The sequence below is a fragment of the Panthera onca genome, chromosome B4, assembly GCF_046562875.1.
Source record: "Panthera onca isolate mPanOnc1 chromosome B4, mPanOnc1 haplotype 2, whole genome shotgun sequence".
Classification (NCBI taxonomy): domain Eukaryota; kingdom Metazoa; phylum Chordata; class Mammalia; order Carnivora; family Felidae; genus Panthera; species Panthera onca.
Genome location: NC_138345.1, coordinates 123,809,903 through 123,835,759, shown reverse-complemented (window position 1 = coordinate 123,835,759; position 25,857 = coordinate 123,809,903). Strand labels below are relative to the sequence as shown.

Sequence of the window (25,857 nt, the reverse complement as noted above, 5' to 3'; positions counted from 1 at the left end):
TTTTTAAATGTATTTTTTTAGCTGTTTTAAGCAATCTCTCCACCCAACATGGGGCGCGAACTCACAACCCTGAGATCGAGAGTTGTATGCTCTACCCACTGAGCCAGCCAGGCACCCCTAAAGCTTACTGCTTTAATCTACCTAGGCACGAGGCCTCCTATACTGTATTAGTTTCCATGTACTTGGCACATAACAGACTTTATAATATAAATATTATAGACTTTTAACTTCAAAAGCCATTTCATTTCACTAGGTTTTATATACATGAGTTATATTTCATATTAGCTTGGAACGCTGTTTTGGTGATTATTTTTTAAAGCAGGCTTCACTCCCAGAGTGGGGCTTGAACTCATGACCCTGAGATCAAGCCCTGAGCTGAGCTCAAGAGTCGGATGCTTAATCAACAGAGCCAACCAGGTGCCTCCTGTTTTGGTGGTATTTTTAATATTACCTTTTATTAAAACAAACATGTGTGCTAAATGTTATACCAGCAACAAAAAAGTGTTTTTAAAAATGAAGTTTTAATCTCAATAATCGATAAAAGTCCCCCAAACTTACCAGCCCCGACGCCACATTTTTCTCCTGCCTACCATCAGCTGTAGGGGGCGAAGGGCAGAGCTTAGGGTCAGTAGAGCAGGATGCTGGGGACGCGGAAGGGGGAGCACTGGAGGAAGGTGCAGGAAGAGGCATGGCACCGTGGCTGCCCCTTGGCAGGGTGGCAGGTGCACCTGACGGCTCAGAGACTGAAGGGAGAGCACGTGGGTACCAGCAACAATGGGGACAAGACTGCATCAACCTGACCGTCCGTACAAAAGGTCTAACGTGAGAGGCTGGTAAACACAACCAGTATTCATCTACTGACATTTTGGCAGAGGCTCCTCCTTCAGTACAAGGCACTGTGGGGGGAAAAACAATTTGGTAATAATAGCCATTCAGATCACAGGACAGTTATAAGCTTCAGGTAACAAACATTACTCTCTAGTTGGTCTCCAGGAGCACAGGCTGACTTGCTGGCTTAAAAGAATTAATAAATGCAGCTAGATGTCCTTTTGGAAAAATAACGTATTACCATTTTAATCTCAGCCTCAGCTTTATCTGCAAGTACTTGGCACAGTGTCGGAAGACCGTCACTGGCTGTCTAAATGAAAACTACCCATTTCATAACCACCCCCACCATTATCTACTAGAACAAAAGAAAGAAAACGCACTGTCATGCTGAAAAGCCACCAATGTATAATCTGTTCTGTCCCGAAATTCTGGATCACACCTGATTCTTATTCAAGCTTAAAGTCAAATTGTATCAACCAGAATACAGATTTTATGAAGAAAACTAAGTGAGCCTGAACACTTTTGACTCTGTAAGTATAACAGTAAGACACAGGCAACTAAAGCAGTCCACTGACCCCAAAACTACACATAGTGTTTTAAAATTCCAATCCAACTTAAAACTGAAATTGCTATCCTTAAGGTCTAAGTTAAGTGGTTTGCCACCTAAAATATAAACAAGATAGGCAGTAGAATAAAGCTTCCCCAACGTCAAGGAGGAGCACACAGATGGGTAAAAGAGAAAAGAAAAATGCCCCCCCATTCTCCTCCAATTATGCTTGTTAGAAATAGTGGCCACTGACTATATTAGCTGATAAAGAACAAGAATTCTCAAACTTTTTAGTCTTAGGATCCCTTTACAACCTTAAATATGTAGGACCCCAAAGAGCTTTGGTTAATGTGAGGTTTATTTATCAATTTTAGTGTACAGAAATTAAAACTAAGAAATGTTAATATTAAAATATTTTAAATTAAAATAGTAAATGCCTTAAGCATTACTGTTAAACATACTTGTTAAAAATAATTTTTTAATTAGTGACAGTACAATTCTTTTTAATGCCTGTCTTAATAAAAGACACTCATATCTTTAATGCGTTCAGTCTGTTACAAAGTCACCTGTCTGGTGACTGTCAGATGAGAAAAGCATCTTAGTATTATGGAGATTATTTTGACTTCAAGGCCTTCCTGTTGGGGCCGCAGGAAGTCCCCAGAAGAACTCACTTTGAGAAGCAATACTATAGGACACAGCACCTCACCCCTAGCAGGTGTTTGCCAGACTTACGTACTGGATATTCTTTCACTTTTTCCATCTGCTTCTTAGGAAAAATGCCTATTCCCACCCCTACCCCTAGTGTGCTCCAGACTCACCTCTGAAAAGGCACAACACAGAAAACAATTCAAGTGTCCCAGATTTCTTCAAAATTAGAATGATTTTTACATTCCTCCCACCAAACATGATTCATATCCACTGAGCAGAGACGTGTACTAGTTTTTTCTTACCGTTATACATCAGCTCTGGTGTTGAGATGACCTGGGTTAAAACACTTGCTCTACCACTCTCTAAGCTAGGTGACTTGGGCTCATCACCTAATCCTTAGGGAGTCTGTCTTCTTATTTTGTAAAATGAAATTAACATACCCTTGTACTACACCAAACGGCAGGGTAATGCATATCAGCACAGACGCTGGTAGAAAAATCTCTTTAGGTTACTAATTCTCCCCTTCCCAAAGAAGGAAACCTGCGTGGTCAAAAAGCTCCTGGAGTGTTTAACAGATGTCCCCTGCACTTCCCTGTGCCACACCTCGCCTGAAATGCCCTCTTCCCATCAAATCCTGACACAGTATATAAACAGTAACTAAACACCGATGTTATATTATTTTTATTCAGTACACACAAACACATCACCCTTCCTAAGGCATTCCTTCAGGAGTTGGGGGGCGGGGGGGGTTCTTTTACCAAAGTCTCCAATACAATATCCATTTCTTCCATTAAGGTCTTCCTAAATTTCCCAAACAACTTTTTCCTTTTGCTTCTTGCAACTCCATTAACACATATCATAACCTTATACAAGGAAGCAGAGGGAGACTTCACTACAGTAGTAAATGTGAAGACAGACTTAAGAAGTTGCACCAGCAACTCTGAAAATGGGAGGAAGATACTGTAAAGCAAGGATTACAGGTGGCGTCTGAAACTGACAAGAAAACAGATTCTCCCCTCAGAGCCTCAGCAGAACCAGTTCTGCTAACACCTTGATTTTAGCCCAGAGAAACAGATACGAGACTTTCAACCTCTAGAACTATAATATAATATACGTTTTCTGTTATTTTAAGCCACTAAAAGTTTGGTAATTTGTTACAGCAGCAATAGGACACTACTACATGCACTAAAATATAAATTCCCTAAGAGACGGTCCATTTCCTGTCCACCACTTTCCCCCCACTGCCTAGACCAGCATCTGGTACAGTGAACACTCAAACAATGCTGAGTAAGTAACAATTGCCAATTCCAATCACTTGATAATAGATTCCCCAAAACAAAGGCAAAGGCATGAGGAAGTCCTATCTAGATATAAAGTGAATGAACCATGACAGAGATGTCACCACTAAAGTAGGTTACAGCACAGAATATCTGACCCTGAAAGGAGGCCCTAATATGAGGGCTCACTCCTGAGCCAGACACTGTGCGAGGTGCTTTGCATATATTATCCCATTTGTATATATTATCCCATCTAGTCCTCACAATAGCCTTCCAATGTGGTCATCTCATAAACGATAATATAGAAGCCCTTAGAGATGAAGAGAGTCGCCCGATGAATTAAGATTGAACCCAGGAGTAAATGATTACTAAGCTCTTGCTCTTCTCACTATACCATACCCCGGAACTCAGGTTTCTAAGTACAGCTGACCCTCCAACAACATGGGTTTGAAATGCAATCTACTTATATGCGGATTTTTCAATAAATAGAGTATTATAAACATATTTCTCTTCCTCTCAGTATTATGATTTTCCTATTTTCTCTAGCTTCCTTTATTGTAGAATATAGTATATAATACATATAACATACAAAATATGTTTTAATTGACTTTATGTTAACAGTAAGGCTTCTGGTCAACAGCTGGCTATTAGTAGTTAAGTTTTGGGGGAATCAAAAGTTACAGTTGCATTTCTGACTGTGCAGGGGGGATGGTGTCCCTGAACCCCTCATTGTTTAAGAGCCAACTGTCCTTGTCACATACATTTTCCAATTTTATCCTTATTGTAAACTTAAGAGACAGGTGTTATTCCTATTTAGCAAATCAAAAACCTATGGTTTACACGTTCAATAATTTGCCCAAAGCCTCTAACTAGAATGTTAATTAAGTCAGGATTTGATTCCAGGTGCTTTGATCAGAAAGTGGTTCTGTTACACAATAAAGTTCTAGTTAAAAATTCTTTCTGTAATATTCTCCTAAATTTCAGTTGATTTTATTGAACCTGTGAAATTTAAGCCCCTCTAATTATATTCCTGGGAAACCAGCAGATCTGCAGTTTGCCTCATATCTAATCTCTGTAATTATCTATCGGTCAATTCTTTTTTCCTTCAAGGTAAGCTGTCACTTTAATTTCAAAATGATGTGGCAACTAAGGTGTCACAGTAAAAACAGAAACAAGTGGTCAACATGATTTAGATTTTAAAAGCTGTTAACTTTAGAGAAGGCCCCCAAAATTACCTTCCCCCCAAATCTGTACATTCTCTACTGATGCTTTTAGTCAAGTCTCCAATACTCTGTAAAGACACTGGGCACTTAACTGAGCAATCCAGTGATGAGTAAAAAAAGTGAGGCAGAATCCTCTTGCTACTAAGAAATTCTTTTCCTCTAATGGCAAATCTCTGGAAAACCCAAGGAACTTGGGTACTAAAGACAGGCTAAAATGAGAATCAGCAAAACCAAATGATACTTCCGTGATGCTAAATAAATCAAAGGGTGGCACACCCAGCAAGGTTAGCATTCCTTTATGAAAAAGGGGGAAAGAGGGGCGCCTGGGTGGTCAGTCAGTTAAGCATCCAACTTGAGTTCAGCTCAGGTCATGATCTCGCTATTGAGTTCGAGCCCTGCAGTGGGACTCTCAGTGTGCAGGCTGCTTGAGATTCTCACTCTCTTCCTCCCTCTCTCTGCCCCTCCCCTGCACTCCCACGCTCCCTCTCTCTCAAAATAAAAAACTTAAAAAAAAAAAAAAAGGAAAGAAAGGAAGGAAAAGGGGAAGGAATGGCTACTTTATTTTTTTTTTTAACGTTTATGTATTTTTAAGAGAGAGAGAAAGAGACAGAGCACAAGTGGGCAAAGGGCAGAGAGAGGGAGACAAAGAATCTGAAGCAGGCTCCAGGCTCTGAACTGTTAGCAACAGAGCCTGATGCAGGGCTCAAACTCACAAACCGTAAGATCATGATCTGAGCTGAAGTCAGACCCTTAAACAACTGAGCCACCCAGGCACCCCAGGAATGGCTACTTTAGAAAACAACTGAACAAGTTTCGTGAGAAATTTCTATTTTGGCAAAAAACCTCAACTACTACTGAAGAATCTGTCCCCGACACACATTAGGATCACTCCTGTCAATCTTGATGCCATTTATTTAGTCTTTGGACTTCCTTTCCCTATTCTACACAAGACTTAGTAGGAAAGTTCATTGTTACTTCTCCCCAAGCCAGATACTTACCCACTTGCCAAATAATGCCTAATGGCAAAGTCCACTACTACCCCAGATTAAGCTCCTATAGGGATGAAAAAAAGCAGCCTAGGGAGCTCCTGGTGGCTCAGTCAGCTAAGCACTTGACTCTTGGCTTTGGCTCAGGTCACGAAGCCTACTTTGCAATTTTGTCTGCCAGTCCCCCGTTCACAGTGTCTCTCAAATAAGTGAACTTCATTTTTTTCTGTTTACTTATTTTTTTGAGAGAGAGGGCGTGAGTGGGGGAGGGACAGAGAAAGAGGGGGACAAAGGATCTTTAGTGGACTTGGTGCTGACAGCAGCAAGTCAGATGCAGGCCTCCAACTCACGAAAGGTGAGATCATGACCTAAGCTGAAGTCGGACCCTCAACCGAGCCATCCAGATGCTCCAAATAAATAAACTTAAAAAAAAAAAAACTTATGGGCAACTCAGTCCATAGAGCAAGTGACTCTTGATCTCTAGGTCCTGCATTCAAGCCCCACATACAGCATGGGGAAGGAAGGAAGGAAGGAAGGAAGGAAGGAAGGAAGGAAGGAAGGAAGGGGAGAGAAAGAAAGAGAAAGAAAAGTAGCTTACAAACAGACATGCTCTGCACCTTCAAGATTGTTTTCTTAAAGACCCACATTTTTAGCATAACTTCTAAGATTGTAATTCATAATTGCAAGCAACAAAAAGAAAAAACAAGTCTTTATGGTGAAGTAAAGAACATATGGGCAAGTTAGCTATATATTTCAGCATAAACAGAGATAGTTTCCAGGCATTTAAAGCCCTCATAAGAAACACAAAATTGAACTGGGAATATTCAAGGCTGTTACATAATGAAACCCCACCGATTCTGAAGGCCAATCTGTGTACCAGCAGCAACCACAAAGGGTTTGGAAATTAGAGGCCAGAGAAGAAATTAACCAAGTAGATAAAGACTGTAACTCTTGGCCTCTATTTGGCCTCCATATTCCCCCTGCCGAGAATACCTCTGCTGTCTTTGATTAACCCCTACTTACCTTTCAGCACACACTTAAATGATGCCTCACCTATCTACTGTAGAGGTTATTTTGTCCAATCACAGGAGAAACTATTTAGAATATGGATACCCACACATTAATCTTATGGAGTCTTCTTTGCAATGAAGCAAGGAATCTACATTTTTTAAAAATAGTGTTGCATCGCTTATTCACTGACCTATGTATAAAGTCTTTCTTGACTTTTTTTTTTTTAATACCCACTCTTCCCCCAACCTTGTCGGAGCCTCATTCGGGATTCCTTTGGTTCCTTGTAACAAAAGAAGCAATGTAGTATCACAGTGCATCATAAAATTGAGTTTTTGGTAAATTATCAATGCCTTTTAACTTAGGAAATTCAGAACTGACTTTTATTGATAAAGTCTTAATGGGCATTCAAAAAAAATCTTTCCGTGAACATGCCAATGAATATTTTTTAATAACAGATCATGACAACTTCATAAACTACCAAAAAAAAAAAAAAATACATTGCACAGTAAAACAATTTCTGATGTTTTGAAAATACTTTTTCACTTTACATGAAATACACTATGTGCTTCTGCTTGGATCTTACTCTCAATTTTGAGATACTTTGGAAAAGCCACAAAATACATTCTATACTAAGAACAAAAGTCCCTAGTATGAGTTTGTGATCATAGCCTCTGAAATCTCAAAAGTTGCCACAATATTTTTCCAGTCCTGTAAACTTAAAGATATAACTCCTTGTCTCCTGCCATGAGAACTGGGATCATTTCCCTCACCCACTTGGTTAATATTAATCGGCTCTAATATTGGCAGCCTGTCTTGGTCAAGCCTTATTCTTGCAAAACCATCCCTTATAATGAAAGAAACATAAAATATATTCTCCACAGTACGAGAAAAAGAGTTTGGATCAATCACAAACTCAAAATAGGACACGGGAGTATCAGGATACTTTCGAAAGTAAGTTTGCAACAATCCCAAGATTCTTTCTACTTCTTTTTCTGTTGCTTCTTGATTATTACTCAGGTCCAACTTCCTCAGCTTTGTAGGCATAGCCCCATTTTCTTCCATTTTGTGAGCTTTCTTCTGGTGTTCAAGTCGGGGCTTTGGTGCAGAAGGCTTAGACTTGAATGAACCAAAAATAAAGTGGAATGTTTCAGCTTGCACTATCCAGGATGTTGCTTCCTTCTGTACTGTCTCCCAGAAGGAAAGAGCTATATTATCATCACAGCCACTCAATTCATCACGTTCATCATCTTCCATCCAGTTCAGGCCCACAAATATAAACAGAAAGTCACAGAACGCTACTTGATTAAAAAAGCTCATATCACAGTTCAGTTTCTTTGCTTTCTCTTTACCCAAATCAGAAGCCAAAACAAGAAACTGGGCATCGAGTGCCGCTTCTCTGGTTCGGCTAACTCCATCAAACAGGACATTGGCTTCTTCAAGGGCCTCGGTTAACGTGTCGCTCGCCGTGTTCACTATTTCATCACGGTTCTGCTGGACACTATAGATGAGCTGTCGGTACTGCCTGCGGATTTTCCGGCATTTCTCCTCGTCATCCGCAAGCCCTAGGAGGTATGGGTCTATGTCGGCCTCCCGGCAGCTGAGGTCGTCAGGGCAGCCATCAGCCCCCACCGCCACTTCCACCTTCATCGGTTCTTCCTCGTCCTCCACCCGCTTCACAGAGAACGCACTACCAGCGATGGTCCCCGCTGGCTCCTCTCCTTTCTCTACGCCTCCCCTCAAGGAGCCTTTTTCATCAGACATTCCGGTGACCGGCGCGCTCAGCTGACGCTCAGCTAACAGCACTCGCTACGTTTCCGACCATGGCGGAAATTGAAGGGGGTCCGTAGGAGAAGACGTCGCCCATGCGCACTGGCGGGGTCCCGAGGCCCCGCCCCCAGCTGGCTGCGGTTCCCGGCGGCCCAGGCCCGCGGAGCCCAGACGCACCGGCGTTAGCAACCGGCTCCCTGCAGCGCAGCACAACACAGAACGTGCGCAATAATGGGGCCCCTATCCACACTACGATAATACCCGCTCAACAGATAGCTATTATTTTAGCAATTACTGACAGTGTCCTCTGGCTTTCAAAGAAATACCTAGAGAATCATAGCAAAAAGGGGGAGGGGAGGGCCAAAGCTCCTGCACTTTAAAACATTTGCCGTCATGTTGCAGTTAGGTCAGCCTATGTTTTTCGTTCTTCTCTGATTAAAAGGCAGGGTCCTTGGGGTTTTGGTTTTTTGAGAACTGAATCTGGCTGCGTTGTAAACTGCCCATAAAGCCAAGCATTGTGAGTTGCTGAACCTCCACTACAAATAGGCCGAACCCTCAGAGTTCACTTGCAAAGTGGCTGTTTGCATTAATTACCTTCGCGGGCCCTCAAAAGCCAGACCCCCTCCAAACTAGGGCAGAGGCAGTTGCGAGGCAAGAGAGCCTCGGCTAGCGCATGAGCTAAAGTGGTGGCAGGTCAGGCATTACTCAAGTGACCTTTGGTTCTCCACCACCCAAGGGTGGAAGAATAAAGTGGGTGCAGTCTCCGCAAAAGAGAGGTTTCTTTGAAAGTTTGCCAAAAGCTAAAGACCACAGACTGAATGGAGAGTAAATCTGAACCCTAAAAGGTAAGCAAAGCTATGAAGATTTTAAACACAATCTGTTGCAAGAAAAAGGAAGCGAATGATGTACATCGAGTGACTACATTGGAAAATTCACCGGGAATCCCCGCACAGTTGGGGGAAAGGGCTTACTTAGCTCATCAGTCTCACAAGCAGCAAAGCAGATGTAACAATAAGGAATACATTTTGTTTTCAAAGAGAACAAAAAAGTGCACTCTCAACCCAGATCAAAAGCTTTTCACTTCAACAGGTGCCATTTTAATTGGGGGTGCGGGGAGACAAACACCACTGCACCTGTCAATTCTGGTTTCAAGGCACCAAGAGGTAGTAAATTAGCCCTACCTTCCTTCCCATGCGTCTAGACTGGGTCATTTTTCCTGTGTTTACCAGAAAGTTTCTTGCAAATGCGTGAACAGTAAAACCTAGTATTAAGTTTCTCTAAACTATTTACATTACTCTTCATCCCCCATTATTTTAAGTGTAGGTAATTCAGGGGGAAAAACGTGCATTTTTCAAAAGCACCAGGCATTATAGTTACTCATGCATATATATTATCCTGCTCTATTAGACTGAACTTCTCTAAAGCAAGAATCTGATTTTAAATCTTCCAAGCAAAGCTGTGTTCACCTGGATACACTGGAATATGCATGTTTGAATGTATAAATGAATGTAGATGAAAACTTTGTTCCAGCCCCTACTGCAAGTTATTTGGCAGCAAAATATTAATTTCACAGATCAGTGGGAAAACACAGATCCAACACACTGAAAAGAAAACTTGACTGCTTTTCAGAAAGTCAGGTTTAAGTCTTCTCTGAAATACAGTAAAAGCAAGAGAAAAACAAAGGTGGGCCCCAGTTTCACCAAAGGGCCATATTTTCTTCCCCAAGTTTGGCCAACTACAAACTATTTAAATCTGTTCTAAATCTTAGATGAAAACATATAATTAATCCCAAGTTCCAAATACAAAAATGTTTCCTTTTACAGTTAACCATATTCTTGGGAGCTTCTGTGAAAGCCAGTGAAATCCAGTGAAAGCAATTTATAAAAGAACTCCAAAACATAAGCCAACCTTCCCACCCCAAGGTGCCTCTTCTCCCGTCTCAGAGAAGGGAAAACAGGCTGACACCAATGTGCTCCATACACAGCCTTTCATCTAAGAATTCCGAAACGGTTTATAGAAAAATAATTCTCCCAACCTACTTCTAAAGCATTATTAATACTATTTACAGGGATTTCTCAGGAGATAACAGCCCACACAACTTGCCCAGAGCAACAGAACGCATCAAGACAAGCATCGTATTATTAAGTAGTGATTTCCAGTGCTGAATTCTGCACTGGATCCCTGTCCTTAAGAACCTTGGGAACCTGTAACTCAGATCATCCTCAGAAAGCCATACTTGTGGGGCACCTGGCTGGCTCGCTCGGGAGAGCATGTGACTCTTCATCTTGGGGTCTTGAGTTCCAGCCCCACATTGGGTGTAGAGATGACTTACATGAATAAATGAATAAACTAAAAAAAACAAGTCATACTTGCATTATATTTTGCGTTTTTAACTCTGCCTTTAGACCACAAGTTTTGAATGTCGCTACAGAGCAAAAATCTCAAGTGTAACAATTTTCCTTAATCTTTTAAAGAATGGGATTTCTACACTTGCGAATCCTGCAATCACTAAATAGCGATTTTCTACCCTAAGGTCCAATTACTCGTAGTAAGTATATAAACGCAGCTTAAAAAGAAGAACGCAACGCATACGTTCAGTTATACTGGTAACCTTCTCTATGAATTGTAACAGCACAAGCACACTAGTGCTTTGAAGAAATCACTCAAGTTTGCCTTCTTCATTCAGTAAGGTGACAAGTTCAGGCAACCATGACATACAGCCAGGCAAAATAATTCAGCTCTTCTCCTCCCCCTTTTTTCCTCTTTCAGGAGTTGCTGGCAAGAGCTCAACATGGCCCTATATTTCCTTTCTTCTTTCCTCCAGTTTTTCCCTATTTTCCAGTCCCTTGCTAGGAGTTCGGACTCATTTGAGTCCCAGCTCTTAAGCAGTCTCCCACAACCCCTGGTGGTCAACACAAACGTGATGGGATGGATGGCACAGATTACAGGTCTCTCTATGGCCAAATAAAAAAGGAACTCCCAGAGGGTCAGTGGGGCTTCCAATGCAGGATTAATCTATAACAAATGGGCATATGAGAGACCTCTGAGCCGAAGCCAGGAGCCAATCAGGTCTGGGTCCCCATCCAGCAGGTATGCTTCTAATGCTACCAGCTAGCTCCCTGAACTTTTCTGTTCCTTCTTTCCCAGCCCCTTCTCTGCCCTTATCCTGCCACGGTGACTATTCAATACTTAGATAAGAAGAGTCTTTTTTTTTTTTTTTTCATTTGTTGTTGTTGTTTTATTTTTGAGAGAGACAGAGCACAAGCAGGGGAAGGACAGAGAGAGAGAAAGACACAGGATCTAAAATAGGCTCCAGGCTCCAAGCTGACAGCACAAAGCCTGACGCAGGGCTCGAACTCACAAGCCGTGAGATCACGACTTACGCCGAAGTCGGACGCTTAACCGACTGAGCCACCCAGGCGCCCTAGATGAGATGAGTCTTACTGATCAAAGTACTAGTTTGATTTGTCAGAATAGCAGGACATTAGGTATATTTTCTCTTTTATCTTAATTTCCTTCAAGGTTATGTTTGTGTGCATACATTTTTGCTTTAGTTGGTGTTTTAGTATTTCAGGTAAACTTTGCCATGATCAAGGTAGATACATATTTAAATAACCATGGACAGTGGAAGGAGGCAAACCTGGGTTCCAATCTTAACCTATTATTAGTTACTAGGTTTCTCTTAGGTAGGTTGCTTAACTGCTCAGTGTCTGGTTTCCTCATTTGTAAGGCAGAAATAGTACTACTTAAACACCATAAGCTACTATAAGTTTTGAATGAGAATTATGTGACAGATCGGATAATATTTTCAAATACTTAGTAGGTAATTAGTAAGTCTTCAATCATCCCAAAGATAGTAAATGTTTAATAAACATTATAAACTAAATGGAAAAAAAGAAGTATACAAACCAGTAGCTTCACTCCTGCATGTTGTTTTAGGAAAAGAAAAATATTTTAAAGGTTAAATCCACAAGGAGGCATACAAGAATATATCCCCACTGTAACTAATACCAGGGAAAAGGCACTTGCCACATAATGCAATTTAAAAACCTAGGAAGTCTTCAACTAATGGAGTGCATATAGTACTTTGAAGAGGTAAACCTCTGTACTAAATATTCTGAAGCGGGTCTATTAAGAGTCTGAGATTGGGGCGCCTGGGTGGCTCAGTCGGTTAAGCGGCCGACTTCGGCTCGGGTCATGATCTCGCGGTCCATGAGTTCGAGCTCCGCGTCGGGCTCTGGGCTGACGGCTCAGAGCCTGGAGCCTGCTTCCGATTCTGTGTCTCCCTCTCTCTCTCTGCCCCTCCCCCATTCATGCTCTGTCTCTCTCTGTCTCAAAAATAAATAAACGTTAAAAAAAATTTAAAAAAAAAAGAGTCTGAGATTTATATGCAAAATTATCGGTTATATTTTTCTCATGAGTGGTTCCTTGGATTTCAGCAGATTCTTAAAAAAAAAAAAAAGTATCCAAAAGAAGCTCTGAATAACTGTTCTATTCAAATAACATGGGCTTTATTGTTGGTGAAGTAAGAGTACACAAAACCTCCACCCTCGCTCTGTAGTCAGAAGGCACACGCTTCGCGGACACCAGCAAACCCAGTGCTGGCTGACTTTCCAAGCCTCAAGAGCTAACGTAAACAAGGGTGTGAGTTGAGAATAGAACCTTTCAGGTTATGAGAGCAATTACCAACCCTCTCGGGACACACCTCAGAAGTCAGCAATGACCGGGAGCATTATTTTGATAGACGACGGGTAGGAAAGCACAGGATATGTGGTTTCTAAGAAGGCAGCCTTGAAGGAGTTCACGCTGGAGGTCTGGGCTCCAATCAGAACTAGTGCTGTATTAGTTTCCACTTATTCTCCTCAGAGTCTGAGTCTCCTCATTTGTAAAGTGAGTCTACTGGATGTCAACCCAGATTGGCTGTCACTCTATAATCATATACAAATATCTGTTGACAAACATATTTTTAAATATATACATTTGCCCCACAGATTTCTGTTACAGATAGCAAAAACAGTGCCTAGCCCAAGGTGGAGAACACAGGTACTCAAAAGTACCTGTAGCTAAATAAATGTAATGGGACTTCCTTCTCAACTGACCTTGACACACCTGCATAAAACAAAGAAGGTAGCCGCTGCTGCTGTTATACAGCTCTTTAAAATTCTGAACCATTTATATGCTGCCTAGAATCTCTCCAGGATATCTTAAGTCTTGGTCTCAGATAGAGACAGTCCACCTTCATAAAATCAGACATCTTGTAACTAAATAACCTCACTTGAAGTTAGTCTCCTTTGGCCCCTACCATCATCCAGTCATTCAACAAATTATTTATTGAATGCATACCAAGTGTTACACACACACACAGAGAAGGTACAAAAATAAGTCATTTTTGTTCTAAAGGAATGTAAATTTAGTAGGCACGGAGGAATGCAGTTCCACTCTGCAAGCATTTAATGAATGAATGCCAATTTGCCAGAGCTATGCTAGAAATACTGAGATACGCATGGGCTCAGCTCTGAATCATGAGCACACAACCACACTGGGGAGCTCAGGCATGTATCCCAATAGCTGTAACACAAAGTCAAGTGCCGGGAAGTATGAGTACCACACAGTGAATTTCACAGACAGGCCTGGATTCCATTCCTGGTTCTGCCACTTAAACTAGCTGTGTAATGTGGGCATGTTCCTTAAATTCCCAGGGCCTCCATTTTCTCCTCTGTAAACCTAGATAAAACCACCTTCTGCAGAGGACTACTGTGATTAAATTCTATTTAATCAATGAGGCAATAGAGCATTTAGAGTAGGCATTCAATAAATGATAGCTATTATCATTAATAGGCATGTTCATTTAAATAGTTTTTGAACTCTAATATAGACCTGGGATCCCAGGCACAAAGAAGACTAACTCTCCACTGCTGATATGTAAGCCAAAAAATTATAATTGGCAGGATTCTTCCTCTTCCAGAGAGAAGATTCTCGGGGGTGCTGTGGGAGCACGGAGGGAAAGAATGGGCAAATCTGGCCTTGTACTGTAACACAGGGAGGCGGTTGGAAAAGTGTCTTAGAACAGGAAGATAAACCAGAAACTGAAATGAAGAACAGAGGAGAGAAATTTTAGGGACTCTGGCTGCAATGGTAGCCCCACTGCAGATAGGTAAGGGAGCAGAGCAAGAGATAACCAGAGAAGCAGGTGGGGGCCAGGCCCCGCCACACAGAAGGCCAAGCTAAGGAGTGTGCCCTTTACCCTGGATGCAGACCCAGGGGCAGCGAAGCAGCAATCAGAAGAGGACTCCCAACAGCACAGGGACGAGAAGGGGAGGGAGACCAAAGTGGGAGGCCGGGGCAGAAGCCTCTGTTACAGGCAGTGGGCAGGTATGTGGGAAGCAGTCAGGCCCTGGCACATGAGGAGCCAGGAGAGGCCAGAGTAGCAGCACTGCTGTGGAAGGAACATGAACAGCAAGAAAGAGGTTCATGCTGTCAGTTCAAGTGGAAGGAAGCAAGATGGAGTCTCAACGTGGATTCACAACTAGCAAAAAGTTTACTACGTAATTCAGCCCCAGATAAATTTATTTGTGGTCCTAACAATCCAGGCCTCTTTTGAATCTTGTTAGTCCTTCCCCCCGCGACCTTCTTAGTGTCAGCCAGTCGGTGCTCTTCCCCTCTCCTTGGGCCTTAAGCTCCACTCGGCCACAGCAGGTACACCACTAGTCTCCCCAGAAGGATCAGGTCAGAGTAAAGAATCAAAAGAAATGAAGTTCTCTGCCAATTTTGGTAGAGTATATTAAGATAGAAAGGGGATGGTTGGGGAGTTATTAAATTACCACTCATTTCCTGATGTCTACTCAGTTAAGAGTCTGGTTCCTGGTAACTTTAGAAGTTAGGCTTCAAAGGAGGAAACCTGCCTTTTAGTGTCTACCCGTAGAGCCTGGACCGCGGGGCCCGAACCTCTGCACGGGCCTGAGCTCCTCCTACAACTGCCTCCATAATTCACCTCCCTGTTAACCGGGCACTGCCTTACGTCTGGCATCTCTCCTACTATGGCCTTGAAGAAATGAAGTCCTGTGTTGCCAGTGTTAGTCTTCTCTCCCAAGACTATGATCTCAAACTACTTGTCTTAATTCTGTCCTGCACTTAGTATCCCCATAAACACTTTTTCATGCACTTTGCTTTTCCTCTCAATACCACCACCGAGCATTTATACAAGTGGTTTCAAAACTCTGGGATCCTGGAGACACTGACTCACATACAAGAAAGGCTCCCTGCAAGAATACTTGCAATCTTGCCCTTAGGAACTAAAATGTTTATGGGGCGCCTGGGTGGCTCATTTGGTTAAGCGTCCGACTTCAGCTCAAGTCATGATCTCATGGTTCAGTGGGTTTAGCTGGCATGGCCGACATCAGGCTCTCTGCTGTCAGCGCAGAGCCGGCTTCGGATCTTCTGTTCTCTCCCTCTCTCTCCCTCTCTCTCTCTCTCAAAAATAAACAAACATTGGGGCGCCTGGGTGGCTCAGTCGGTTAAGTGGCTCAGACTAGGGTTAAGTGTCCCCTGCCTGTGGGAAAACTATCCATGAAAACAAAGACTTCAAAAATAAGACAATTCAAGACCCAGCATCAAAACAGTCCTTTAAGGGGCACCTTGGTGGCTCAGTTGGTTAGGCGTCCGACTTCGACTCAGGTCATGATCTCACAGCTCGTGGGTTCAAGTCCCGCACTGAGCTCTGTGCTGACAGTTCGGAGCCTGGGGCCTGCTTCAGATTCTGTGCCTCCTTCTCTCTCTGCCCCTCCCTTGTTCATGCTCTGTCTCTCTCTCTCGAAAATAAACATTAAAAAAGAATTTTTTAAACATTAAAAAAAAGGAAGAAAAAAAGGAACTAAAATGTTTATGAAAGCCAGATGACTTTTGAGCATAGGAATTCTATTCATAGTTCTTAGAATTCAGTAGGCTCCCTAGTTCCAATGTCACACCTGCACATTCAAGTCCTGGCCACAGACAGCATATTTCTCTATTTTTCTATTCAGGTTTAAAGTGTTAGTGGCCTGGTGAGTTACCACCATTTGCTATCTTCTAATGCGTATCCTTTGGGGATTAAACAGTAGTACTTTGGGGGCACCTGGGTGGCGCTGTTAGTTAGGTGGAGTCAGACTCTGATTTTGGCTCAAGTTATGATCTCACAGATTGTGGGTTCGAGCCCTACAACAGGCTCTGCACTGCTGGTGCGGAGCCTACTTGGGTTTCTCTCTCTCTCCTTCTCTCCCTCCCCTGCTCATGCTCTCGCACGTACCCGCTCTCCCTCAAAATAAATAAAACATTAAAAAAAAAAAAAATGTAGTACTTTGTTTGGTTTTCCCCGATTGTAATTATTTAGCAACCAACCCTGACCAAACTACCTTCTACATTAAAGTAAGTCTCAAATGTGAGATTTATCCTAATAATTACTTGAGGGGACTTGCTTAAAATAAATTAAAAGGCAGATCCTAGCCCCTTCCAGAAAGTTCACTTAAGAAGACCTCAGGTAAAGCCTAGGCATGCACATTCAACAAGCACTCCAGACATCCCGTGCAGGTGGCCCATAGACTAGATTTCTGAAACAAACTTCCTTAAAGCTTTCAGCTTCCTATAGGTAGTCATCTAGACTTATAAGTGCCTTCAAGCAGGATTCTCATTCCCTGTCTTCTATAGGACACTGTGACAGCTAGGTAGATTTTGCTGCTGCTGCTGCTGTGTTTATTTAGGGGAAAGAGAGACAAAGGAAGAAAGAAAAGAGGAGAAAAGAAAAGCAGGCATTTTAAAGAGCTCCCTCTCCCCTATTTACCTTGCAATTAAAGTATAAAATCTTAACCTTTTTTTTTTTTTAAGGTGTGAACTTTAGGATCATAACACTACTCTTATAAACTCAATTCTCCACTAAATAAATGTTTTTCTCCACTCAAACCCAATGTTCCCTAAAGATTTTCAGAACCTACCACTTAGCCCCAAATTGGGACAGCAGTTGGCTGGAAATTCACAAACATTTCAAACCAGTGGTCCTTACTTTGTTGTGTCTTAGGACTCATTAGAAACCAAAAATAAATAATACAAAGTAGAGTGGTAAGCTTACTTTAAAAACTGTGCTAAATAACTTTTTTTCATTTTAATTATGACGTGGTGGTATACTTTTCAACCTTGGCACCGCACCTCATTAAATGTCTGAAATTAACTATGATTAATGGATTGAAAACATCAGTACATACCAATAAAGTGGGTTCAAAGCTTTTAAGAAGAGTGATTCTTTTTACTCCCAACGATGCTAAAACCAGAACCATTTGTAGAATTTATATAAAGGTCAAATACCCATATAACTTTTTAAGTGCAAATTTATGACACAGGTGGAGAAAACAGAACAATCCAGACAGAAAGTCATATTAATAGACCTTTGTCTCATTTTACTTGCAAACTAAAGGTCTGACTAATACTTTCAATCAAGCTAAAAGCCTTTTTATCCTTTAATTATTTTCCATGAATTTTCCATTTGTCTTTGAAGTCTATCTGTGTTTCCTATTTCATCACCCATTCTTCAAAAATGGTAAACAAGATTCTTTTAGAAGAAAAGGTAGTAAATAAAAATGCAAATTAATTGTTAATATTCTTCCTAAATGTGCAGGCATCTAAGTAGACTTTTTACATTTAACCTGAGGCCTCAGGTTTACTTCTAAGAAGGCAATGTTCAAGCAGGAGTTCCATTTCTTAAGAATTACACGGATACAAACAGACAAGGACAAAAAGATAATCAGCAAAATTTAAAGCAGACAGATGTATCAAGGTGATGAGATTATGAGACTTTCTAACCGGGTAACCAACCACACTCAATGCAGAACATCACGCACGACGGGTATTCCCCTACAACCTGCACGGGGACCACAGCCATGACCCACCCACCCCACGGTGCGGGGTCCTAAGGGAGGACTGCCACCGCGCCTGCCACTGGTCAAAAGAAAGATTTTTCTCCCTTTCCCTCCACCCAATAGTTAACTCTGGGCTACAAGAGATACCAGAAGGGAAATGAACTCACTCCAGGAGCTTGCAGGTTACTCTCCCCAGAGCCTGGGGCTTCTGGGTTTCCCTCCCAGTGAATTAAAGAGAAAGAGGATAGGGACCGACGAAGATATGCATTTCCTGATCCCCTTTGCTCAGTACTTCTCCCAACAGCTCACTTTCAGCAGTTTACACTGCTGCTAAAATTTAAGTTATTTAGATTGATTAGAAGGGGCAAAGGCAGGGAAAGTCGGGAAGGAAAATTTTTCTGAACGCGTATTTCAGAAGACGAAAAGTTACATATTCCCTTGCAAGCTCCCCAGTTCTGAATTTACCCGCCGTCTCATCAACTTCCATTAACACGTGAGCTGGCCCCTACTGCTTCTTTGTCGTTTTTAAGGACGCGCTCCGTTTGGAGGTTCGTTCACACATCCACCCTGGCCCCGAAAGGAGGGCCGCGAGCACGGTGGGCTCCAGGAGTTCCCTCCCGGGACCGGCGGGTAGAGAACTTTAATGTCCCCCGCGCCCCCACCCCCCTACCTTCAGGGTCGGACCATGGCCTCCTATCTTTCGCCGCTTCACAAACACCACCGGCACGTCGGTTTCCGAGGTCAGCTCCGAGAGCGCTCTCTCCAGGCCCCTGGCGTCCTCTGCGGCACAAAAGCAGAGAGGGGCGCGGGTCAGTCTCGCCGCCCCGGGCCGCGGCGGGAAGTGCACGGCGGGGGCGGGGCTTCCGCGTCCCCGACCGCGCCGCCCCCTGCCGCGGCCCGGGGCCCGGGCCCCTCTCCCCGCACACCTGCGCGCGCCGGCCGCAGGGTCCCCGGCCGGCTCCCGCACCCGAGGTCCCGCCGCGCTCAAATCCTGGCGGCCTCGCCGGACCAGACGCCCCGAATCCCGGTAAATCCCCAATGCAGAGAAGCCTCGCAAAGGAGGCTTAAGACAGTCATCTCCACTTCTATAAAACGCCTCCCAATTTAATCTGCCTTTGAACTCTGCATTTATATAGAATGCCAAAAGCCAACTTCCCAGGTTTCTTTGAAATTTGAAACCACGAGGCAAAATTAGGAACACTCTGCCCTCTTAGGGTGCTTTCTTTCATTTCAGAACCTTGAAGCCATACAGCAACACCCTGCTTGACAGACCGGGAGCTAATGGCCCAATTTTACAAACGGGTGAACTCAGGTAGGCAGTGAGTCAATGATAGAATTAAAAATAGACTCCAGTTACTCTAACATCATCCGGCCCATTCATGACACAAAAATCACACCAACTCAGAAGCGCTGCTGCTTGACAACAATGGCAGCTAGCACTTCTGCGATGCTTTGCACATTACCAACACTCAATCTTCACAGCTACTCTTTGCAAGTAGGTCCCGTCCGGCCCGTCTCACACACGGGCAGAGCCGGCACGGAAAAGCTAACGTGCCCGAGTTCAAAGCAGCTAGGTCGTCAGAGCAGAGCCAGGGTTCAAACCCAGGCAGTGCCGTGCACGCCTGTAACCCTGTACGCCCGATACAGCGAGACCAGCCCTGGGTCCTACTCGCCGCTGTCGCGTTGAAGAGCCTGGGGCAAGTCACGTGATTCTGAGCCTCGGTTTCCCCAACTGTAAATAGGGAGGTACGGACATTTTGCCAACTCGGGATTTCCGGGGATTAAATGGTGCGACAATTTCTTAAGAGACATCTTTAAATTATTATACTCCTTTAATGCTGTGGAGGATCTGTCGATCTATTCGTCACATTGTCATCTACATTCCGACACTCGTACAGTAGGAAACGCTACAAACACCCATTTTCTCACGTTTCTGCACACTGTCTCTACAGAGGGCGAGCGGAAGGAAGCCACCAGCCGACAAGGGCCGGCCGGTCTCTCCCCAGCCCAGGCTCGGCTTCCACCGACCCACGCGACACAATGAACGCGGCCCGCAAGAGCACCGCCTTACACCAAGCTTCACCCCTACTCAGACACACCTTAAAACATCCCTTTCCGGGGTTCGAAGCGCACCCGACAGACGGCTGCCCACGTCCCCAGCCTCGCAGCCCAGAGGCTCGCAGCCCTACCCGGGTTTCTGGGTCCCCACCGCTTACGTGAAGGGGAGCGCCGGGCCACCAGGCTCTTCTGGAGGGCGGCCCCCCACCTTCCGCTCGGAGGCACTGCGGAGACACTGCGAGGGACTGCTGCGAACCGAGGGAAAGGGTGGCGGGCTCCCCGCCGCCACGAGAAGCCACGCCCTGCTCGGAGCGGGCGGCCGGGCCGCCAGAGTCAGAATGACAAAGCAGAAATCCACTCCGGTGCAGCCCTGGCGACTACGCCAACGGGCTTAGCGAAGCGAGACCTCCTAATTGGGTGACACCACATCCTCTTCCTGCTCAGAGCGCCCCCAACCCAAGGAAAGAGCAAAAACAACGTAAGAATGTTTGGAACCAGAGCACAGAGACAAGTGTGTTTTAATTAAGCAAAACTGGACCGTCCCCTAAGGCAGTGACTCGGGAACTTTGCTGCCCATTGTGATCACGAGAGGATCTTGAAGAACACCCACGCCTCACTCCCACCCCCAGACATTCTGGGTGAATGGGTATTAGGTGTGACCCGGGCGGGCATCCGAGGGGATTTTGTTTTTGTTTTTAACTCCCTGGGTGATTCTAGTGAACAGCAAAGTCTGGGACCCTTTGCCCTAGCATAATGGACTTGTCAGTCTGGCAGTTCTCTAAAGGAAATTACCAGGCTTTTAAAAGAAACATCTAGTCCATTCTGACTAATCCTGAAAAGTGACAAATTTTCACCAACACATAACTTCCCCTTACGTCCTTCCTCCTTAACCCACTCAGGTTTTGGGTTGTCACGTTTGTTTTAGGGAAAACAGCATATTTAACTCCAGTCATGCCAAGCCACCTGCAGCTGCCCAAGTGAGCCATGCTCTCTCATACTTCCTGCTCTTACTCCTATTCTTACTCAGCACCTTGGATCAGTAGGGAAGTAGGAATATTTGCTGAATAAATAAATGAATGAATGAATGTCTCTCCCACCGCTTTGGATATTGGCCGACTGAAGCACACAGGGGTGAAAGGGTTGTTGGTTTTTGAAGGCTGCGAGAAACCACACCGTCTCTGAGGTGGCAGGCAACCACAGTTCCCTCCTTTGAGTTCATTCCAAGGCACGGTTGGAGGCTTGGTGAACACACATGCACTTGTGCAAACACACATACACACACTCACGACGCACATGAATGGAGGTACTCTCCTTGCATGGTAGTTGTTTGCCTAAGTGTGTGCCTCACCTGTTCTGGGGTCCTTAGAACAGAGTATGGGTCTAGCACAGGTGTCCAGGAAACAAGGAGCGAAGGAGAGGGAAAGAAGCCAGGGCTCCCAGGTGGAAAACAACATTTCCTCCTGGCTGCTGTGCCCACCTCTGTTAACTGTCTTCTATGCCTTAGCTCAGTTAATTGACACGATAATGTCCCATGAACCAGGCACATAAACTCCTCATTCCTGTGATGTATAGAACCTACAGCTTCTTTCAAAGGTCAAGATAGAGATGGACTTTAAAATCATTTCACTTGAAATAATGTACTAAACGCAAGCGATAAGGACTGATTTTTATGATCCTTATATGACAGGTCAGCGTTGCCATAGTTAGTATCTTCGAATAGCATACCAGAAAAGGCTAGATAAGGCATTTTAACTTCACACTGTTCTTAAGTGAGCAAATTATAGCACAAATACGTAGAGTAGCTCCATGTAGTTGTTTTTTTTAAGTTAAACAAATCGCCACTTTAAAAAAAAAAAAAAACCTTCATGTTTCTTTCAAACCTTTCTTGCTGCAATTAAGGGGCCAGATGCCTTACCCTTGTCACAAAATAGAGAGAACTCCAACTCCTTAGTTATATTTAGTTTCCGGGCAGTGGAAGAAGTACCTCATCTCCCACCATTTCTCATCTCGCAGCATTTGTTTCAGACATATGTCTTACATCTCTTGACTGAGCTCATGTTATTCCCTGCCTAAAATAATCTACCCTCCCTAAGGCCTATTCCTTCAAAGCTCATCTGAAATGTCATCTCCTCTGGGAGGGCTTCCCTGATTCCCACCCAGTGTTGATAGCTCTGTCCCTATTCTGAGATCCCAAATACCTAAAAATCATTATAAATCATGTATATCCAAGAGGGCTTTAGGAAGGCAAACCCTTGTTTGACTTATCTTGTCTTCCCAGAACCTGCTACATATAGTAAGTACTCAGAAAATGCTGGAAAAGACCCTCTCCATTCCTGAACTGTCATCTAAGCACACTATAAACAGATCTATGAGGGGTATTAGATCAAGGGTCCTATTGCACTAAACTATTGTTCCTCCTACAATAAGTTTCTCACACACACACCACCACATTGAGCTAGAACAATCTTTCTGACACTCAACTCTTCTCCGCTCAAACCTTGTCACTCTATAGGACCCTCAAAATAAAGTCCAAACTCCTCAATTGTACTGACTTGGCAAGGCCCACCCTTGTTAAACCCAGCTGTCCACATATTCTGTACCCTACTTACATAGCAAAACACCACTGGAGAAAACAGAACTTAAAAGTGATTTCACTTTAAGGTCAAGACCACAAACTTCCATGTGTCCCCAAAGCTTCCCAGCAGTCCTTTACATCTCTGATATACTTGTTTTCCTAGTTTCCAAAGTAAATATTTCACACTTCTTCCCCTTTTGTCAAACCTCTAATATACCTACGCCTTGCCATTAACTCATGACTTGCTTGCTTTCTTCTTTAAGAAAACAGAATCAGTCAGAACTCAACCACCAAGCTGCCATACTCCCTGCCTTCACCCTCATTTAACGAAGCGTACTCCACCTGTGTACAGATTCTCATCTCTTCTTGCCTTCTCAGTCTTCAATAACTTCATTCCTGAAATTAGCCTCCCTCTCTGGCATCATCAGTTTCTTCTTCTCTACCCGATAATTCCCAACATCATACACATGGTAGTTTTCACATTTAAAAAAAAGTCTCCCATGATCCCCTGGACCCAACCATCATAGTTACTACCCCATTTCATTGTTCCCCTTCACAGGGGGGAAAAAAACAGCTTTGAAAGAATTCTTTGTACCCTGAAGAAGAAGAAAGTAGGGTAGGGAGGTCAAGAAAGATCTAAGAATATGGCACTTGAGCTGAGACCAGAATGAAAGGAGGGAGCAAGATTTATGGGGGGGGGGGGGGAATCTTTCTAAGCAGAGGAACAGGAAGTACTAGGGGGCCCTGGTTTGCTCAGTGGGTGAAGCATGGGACTCTTAATCTCGGGTTGTAAATTCAAGCCCCAATGTTGGGCGTAGAGAGTTCTTAAAAATAAGAATCTTTTAAAAAGGAGGAGGAGGGGGAGGAAGAAGAAGAGAAGGAAGAGAAGAAGAAGGAGAAGGAGGAGAAGGGGAAGGAGAGGAAGAAGAAAACAAGAAGTACTAAAGCCCTAAGCTGGAAGCCTGCTTGACTTGTCTGAAGAACTGTGAAGCAAGCAGTGTGTCTAAAGCTCAGTGAACAAGGAAGAAAATGGCAGGTAGTGAAGCCAGAGGCGTAGCCAGAGGTCAGAACCCAAAGGCCATAGGACTTTGGATCTCATTGTAAATGTAATAAGAAGCCAAAGTGTCACAAGCAAGGAGATGGAAATCGGCTAGTTTGTATCTTAGAAGGATTGCTCTGCTGTGTGTGGTATCGACTAGGGTGGGTAGGGACTTAGGAGAAACACAGACCGCTGGGAGGTCGCTGTTGTGGTCCGAGCCAGAGACAACGAAGGCTTGGATTAGGAGGTGAGAAGAGATATTTGAAAGTAAAGCTCATAAATGCTGCCGATGGGTGGAATAAGGAAGGTAAAAGAAGGAGAACAATCGATGATGACTAAGGAGTTTTAGCCTTCGCAACTGGGTGAATGGGGGCACTGTGGAATGGAAAGGGGGAACACCCAGGGAGGGGGAGGAAAGATAGGAGTGGGGCAGGTGGAAAGCAGTAGTTTGGGACAGATCCCACACTGGTTTGAGAGACCTGTTGTCATCTGAATGGAGATGCTCAGTATGCAAATCTGGAGTTCACGGGAGAAGTCAGAGCAAGAAATAAGAATCTGGGAGTCAAATATAAAAGACATTTAATGCCGTATATGTTAGTTCTCCAGAGAAACGGGACCAATAGAATATATAAATAGACAGAGAGAAACAAACTGGCTCTCAGGATTGTGGGGACTAGCAAGTCCTAAACCTACTGGACAGGCCAACAGGCTGGGAAGGCCAGTGGTCCTAATGTTGCGGTGTTGAGTCCAAAGGCAATCTCACTTCCTTTCTCTGCAGGAGGCCTCGGTCTTTTCTCTGAAGGACTTCAACTGATTGGATGAAGCCCACTCATGTTATGAAGGATAATCTGCTTCCCTCAAAGTCTACTGTTTTCAGCGTTAATCACATCAGAGAGTACGTTCACAGCAACCGTCTACACTGGTGTTTGGTCAAACGACAGGGCACCATAAAATTAACCTTCACAGGTGGGACTAGATGAAGTTACCCAGGGAGTTAATATATTTAAGGAAACGAAGATGGTCCAGGAACGCAAAGTGCAAAGGAGGAGAAGGGGCCAGCAAAGGAGCCTGAGAAGAAACTGGAGGGAGGTGGGAGAGAAACCAAGAGAATGTGGTGTCTCAGAGGCCAGTGAAGAAATGCTCCCCGAAGGAGGAAGACCCACTAGATGAGAAATAACGACAAGATACAAACCGAGCCATGGAAGTCAGTCGTTGTTGATTTTTATGAAAACGATGGAGGAAACAAAGCCTAATTAGAGGACGCTCAACCAGAAACAGAAAAAAGGACATGAAGGTAGTAAGGACTGCCAACTCTTTGAAGGAGTTTTGGTATAAAAACACAAAAGAGGGAAAGTAGCTGAAGAGCAACATAGGATCAAGGAGGGTGTTTTGTTTAGTTGTATCTAAGAAGGAAATTACGATAGCACGTTTTTATGCTGAGAAACCAATCTAGTAGAGCGAAATTTGGCAATTTTCAAAGAGGAAAGGAGCAAGAGGAGGTCATTACAGAGGCAAAGTCCTGTGAATGTGCATCCATTGCACAGCGTCGACTTCAGTCAAACCCAGGCTCGATCAGTGACTAGACTGTCCAGTTACTCCGCCTCTCAGCTTCCTTATCCTCTTTCTACAAGACCCTCTTTGGTCCTTCTACCTCTTTATCTCACCCAAACCTGCCCTCCGTCTCTACAGCCCAGCCGTTAGCCTTTTTTCAGTCTCTTTAATTACCTAACCACAGGTCTTTGCTAACTCCCAGCCGTTCATCAGATCTGAGAACAAGCATGCCTTCCCCGAGGAAACTACCACATGGGTCAAATCCCCCAATGAGGTGCTCCTGTGTTACCATGCATTCTTTCTGCCTGCTACTTATCACAACTGCAGTTATATTTTTATAGACGATTATTTGATCAATGTCGGCCTCCCCCTAGAACAGCACAGCTCAACAGAATTTTCTGTGATGATGAAATGTTCTGTATCGGCACTGTCCAACCCACATGTGATTACTGAGCACTTAAAATGT

General features: G+C 43.8%; 2 protein-coding genes across 2 annotated transcripts in view; both read right to left on the bottom strand.

Moving 5' to 3' along the window:
- Nucleotides 1–20,545, bottom strand: part of TXNRD1 (thioredoxin reductase 1) — a 70,597-nt gene extending 50,052 nt beyond the window's left edge. Inside the window, exons 1-2 of the mRNA XM_078449537.2 lie at nt 20,385–20,545; nt 18,839–18,948 (exon numbers count right to left, since the gene is read on the bottom strand). The gene's annotated coding sequence lies outside the window, so the exon portion shown is untranslated. The remainder of the gene's footprint in view (nt 1–18,838; nt 18,949–20,384) is intronic.
- Nucleotides 6,716–18,820, bottom strand: EID3 (EP300 interacting inhibitor of differentiation 3). The gene has a single exon (XM_060656563.2). The coding sequence runs from the start codon at nt 8,279–8,281 to the stop codon at nt 7,166–7,168; it is 1,116 nt and encodes a 371-aa protein (XP_060512546.2). The 5' UTR covers nt 8,282–18,820; the 3' UTR covers nt 6,716–7,165.
- Nucleotides 20,546–25,857: the final 5,312 nt, after the last annotated feature.

What these genes read in the sequence shown, in the direction of transcription:
- EID3 (XM_060656563.2), bottom strand. Translation starts at nt 8,281, where the DNA reads ATGTCTGATGAAAAAGGCTCCTTGAGGGGAGGCGTAGAGAAAGGAGAG.